Source organism: Gavialis gangeticus, unplaced genomic scaffold (genome assembly GCF_001723915.1).
Source record: "Gavialis gangeticus isolate Ggan-Ray unplaced genomic scaffold, GavGan_comp1, whole genome shotgun sequence".
NCBI classification, from domain to species: Eukaryota; Metazoa; Chordata; order Crocodylia; family Gavialidae; genus Gavialis; species Gavialis gangeticus.
Window position 1 is genome coordinate 3,238,607 of NW_017729019.1, and position 3,991 is coordinate 3,242,597.

General features: G+C 44.5%; 1 protein-coding gene across 1 annotated transcript in view; it reads right to left on the minus strand.

The window, feature by feature from the left end:
* LZTR1 (leucine zipper like transcription regulator 1) overlaps positions 1-3,991 on the minus strand; it is a 64,603-nt gene that overhangs the window by 51,232 nt on the left and 9,380 nt on the right. Inside the window, exons 5-6 of the mRNA XM_019513827.1 lie at positions 3,615-3,723; positions 828-911 (exon numbers count right to left, since the gene is read on the minus strand). Coding sequence (XP_019369372.1) covers positions 828-911; positions 3,615-3,723 — 193 coding nt within the window. The remainder of the gene's footprint in view (positions 1-827; positions 912-3,614; positions 3,724-3,991) is intronic.

A 3,991-nucleotide genomic window follows, 5' to 3' on the forward strand; every position in this document is an offset into this window, starting at 1 on the left:
GGGGGGGGGGGGGGGGGGGGGGGCAACAGTCAAGGAACTTCAGGGTCTATACCATCTTCCAGATTCTACCGCTGAAGTTTAAGAGATGGTCTGTCAGCATAAGAAACTTCTGATCCTCACCAAGAGGCAGGAAGAAAATAAGCAGGCAGACTGCTGAAAGGAGCATAGGTGGGCACTGAAACCTACCCCACACTGGGAAATAAAACCAAGCTTAAGGATTAGTTCTAAATCCCTTAGTTCTGCATCCTTACTGAACTTTTCATCTGCCCTATAAACTAGAAGATTTTAGGATACAGCCCTATCAACTGTAACAAATTTCACCATGGAATAAGGCCAAACATACTGTTCTTCCTTTAATCTAGTTACATCTTTGTAATGAAGTGCTTACTTTGTTCAGTGGGTTTTCAGCAGCTTCAGAAGGCCCTTCCTTTCCCATTCACTAAAATATACTGAATCATCTCAGAAAGTTTGGAGGGTTGGAACACGGATTACTTTTCAGGGTCCCTATAAAACACATTACTTAATAAACACATCACTTTTGTACTGCTGTATGCTTCCTTATAGCAGTACAAAAAGGGAACAGCCACACATTCAGGATGTCTGTAGCACTACAAAGATCCACCACCAAATTGGCAGATTGATTACAAAAAAAAAAGACCTTTTCAAACAGGAACTTCTTTGTAGGGTTACATTTTGTAACGCTACATGGCATATGTGGACAGTTACATTTCACTTTGGGGGCAACGGGATCTCTTAAAAGCATTCTAAATAAATGACTGGCTAAACGTTACAAAAAAAGGATTAGGAGAGGACAATTTGGTACATACCGAGCATTTCCATCATACCCTGCAAAGATCCACAGTTTGTCACTATACACTGTTGCACCATGAGCTGACCTTGCAACTGGCAATCTACAACAGGAAAATAAAAAACTTACCACCTTGCCTGCCCAGCAGAAGTTATAAACAGTTTGATCGGTAGAGATTTGCACTTCAGGCTAGATATACCCTTACAACATGTATGAACACTCCTAGCATCAAGCAGTTTGGGGGGAAGAAAAGGCTATCTGTTTCTATGTTGCCAAGACAGCATAGATTTATGCAAGGATTCCCTAAAATGCATGCCTCAAGTTTTAGTGAACTGTTGTTGTCTGTTAATAGCAGATCTCCCCACAGTATGTGGTTACAGATCATAGGAAGGAAGGGCTGGAAGAGACCTCATGAGGTCTCGTCCAGCCCCCTGCTCAAGGCAGGATCATTCCTGACTAAAACATCCCAGCCAAGCATCTGTCTGACCTGCTCTTGGAAATTTCACCGGATAGAGATTCTACAACCTCTCCAAGTAGCCTGACCACCCACATAATAAGAAAGTTCTTCCTAATCTCCAACCTCAAGTTTCTCTGCTGCAGGATGATTACATAAAAAGATGTACTATAACAGGTCACAGATAAGAAAACTAAATCCCTTTTCCATCTGTAGATTCTAGATTCCAACTTAATTCTGAAAAACCTAGCAACTCCATAGTAAAGACTGAGCAAACATGGTTTAAGTTTTCCAAGATATTCCAAAACCTGCATGCACATTAAATTGCCTTGAAAACTGCAATGCCTCAGGGGGGCAAGCTGAAAGTGATGGTGCAACTAGGTTTTCTGACGTCCAACACCTGAAGTAAAAAACTTGTTAGTAAAATGGTCCCTTTCCTATATTCTTCGTAGACATCTGAGATCAAGAAGTGCTGGACTTCAGATCCACTGCACCATCCCCAACTTTGATGTTGTGTCTGGCATTCAGTTCCATTCTGTACCAGACATGGGACAGACCCCTGAGGAACCCCACTTAATGCCTCCTCCCAACTAGACATTGAGCCACTGATGATTAGTTGTCAAGCATGATGTATCTATCTTACAGTACTTTCACTTTGTCCATATTTTTTATAGCTTTGTAATAAGACTGTCATGGGACAGTATCAAAAGCCTGGTAACCCACTTTGCTTACAGGCATTAGACACGTATCTGCACAGGCAAAATTTCTTGAATATCATTTTAATACTGCTTCACAAAAAAGGCAGTGGTGTTGTGTTGAAGTAAACACTGAGTACTTGGGGCATGATCAGAACCACTAGTTAATTCTTCAGATATGCACAAAAAAGCCAGGCAGAAGCTGTCAATCTTACGAAATGATGTTTTTCGCTTCTCTCTTTGGAATTCCTGGCAAAATGTCCCCAGATTTGGATAAATAAATCAATCCCACACTTCTATGAGGCGCATCAAATTTCTAGGCATCCCAAGAAAGAACATTGCTTTAAACTAGCTTTAAAGCTAGCAGGGTGCTGCACTTGGGCAGTAGGAACCAGCAGCACACTTATACAATGGGGAACTCCTTACTCGAGAGCACGGAGGCAGAAAGGGATCTTGGAGTCATTATTGACTCCAAGATGAACATGGGCCGACAATGCGAGGTCATGGTTGGCAGGGCTAACCGGACCTTGTCGTGCATCCACAGGTGCATCTCGAGTAGAGCCAAGGAGGTGATCCTCCCCCTCTACGCGACGCTGGTCAGGCCACAGCTGGAGTATTGTGTCCAGTTCTGTGCGCCCCATTTCAAGAGGGATGTGGACAATATGGAGAGGGTCCAGAGGAGGGCCACCCGCATGATCCGGGGACAACAGGGCAGACCCTACAGTGAGAGACTGCGGGACCTGAACCTATTCAGCCTCCACAAGAGAAGGCTAAGGGGGGACCTGGTGACTGTCTATAGACTCACTAGGGGGGACCAGAAGGGTTTGGGGGAGACGCTGTTTCCCCTAGCGCCCGCTGGCATAACAAGGAGTAATGGGCACAAGCTGATGGAGAGGAGGTATAGATTGGACATCCGCAAAAACTACTTCACGGTTAGGGCGGCTAGGAGCTGGAACCAACTTCCAAGGGAAGTGGTGCTGGCCCCTACCCTGGGGGTCTTTAAGAAGAGGCTGGATGCCTACCTGGCTGGACTCGTTTGAGTCCCATTTCTCTTTTTGGGGTTTTTTGTTGTTCTCCCGCCCTGGCGGGGGGTCAGGCTAGAAGATCTACTAGGTCCCTTCCGACCCTTAATCTATGAATCTATGAATCTATGAAAACATGGATTTTAGAACACTTTAAAAATGCAGCCTTTAATAAGGAATCCTTACGGTTAAGCTATAGTGGAGCTGACCCTACTTGCTCACAGGCACAGGGGCTCATCACTGCTGCTACTGGTCCCATAGATCCAGCTTAACAGGAGTCCCCACTGTCCAGATTCAGCCCAGGGTGAATTTAAAACCCCTGGTCTAATCAACTTTAAGAGGTCAGGCATCTTCATGACACCCCTACTGGAGAAAAAGCAGATTTATGGGGGAAGAACAACACACAAATCTTATTTGCCTCACTATCACAGAAGTGAAATACATGAAATAACTTTGAGAAACTTTCCAATATAACCCACTGAAAGAAAGTGGAAAGACTTGAGCAAGTAACAAAAGGTTATAATGGAAAATGTTTTGCAACTTGAGAGGTAGTACTTCCTAGTACCTATCACTGTAACTACCTGTGGAACTGCCCATGCACCTTTCAAAAGTAGAGACTGAAAGGTACTTCTTACCTTCCTTCCGTCTTCCACTCTGTCCATTGGCCAGTTGCAAACTTATACTCAAAGAGATCATTTTTATTCTTCAAATTGGAGTTGGAGTAAATGTCTCCAGTGTAGCCACCTAGATAACAACAATGTATTAGACTAAATTAGATTATAATAACATATAACACAACAACGTATTACACTAAACAGTCCCTGTTCCCCCGAGCGCCGCAAGGAGTGACCAGGAACAATGGTCACAAGCTGGCGGAGGGAAGGTTTAAGTTGGACATCAGGAGGCGCTACTTCACGGTCAGGGCGGCTAGAGTCTGGAACCAGCTTCCAAGTGAGGTGGTGCAGGCTCCCACCCTGGGGGTTTTTAAGAGGAGGTTGGATGACCACCTTAC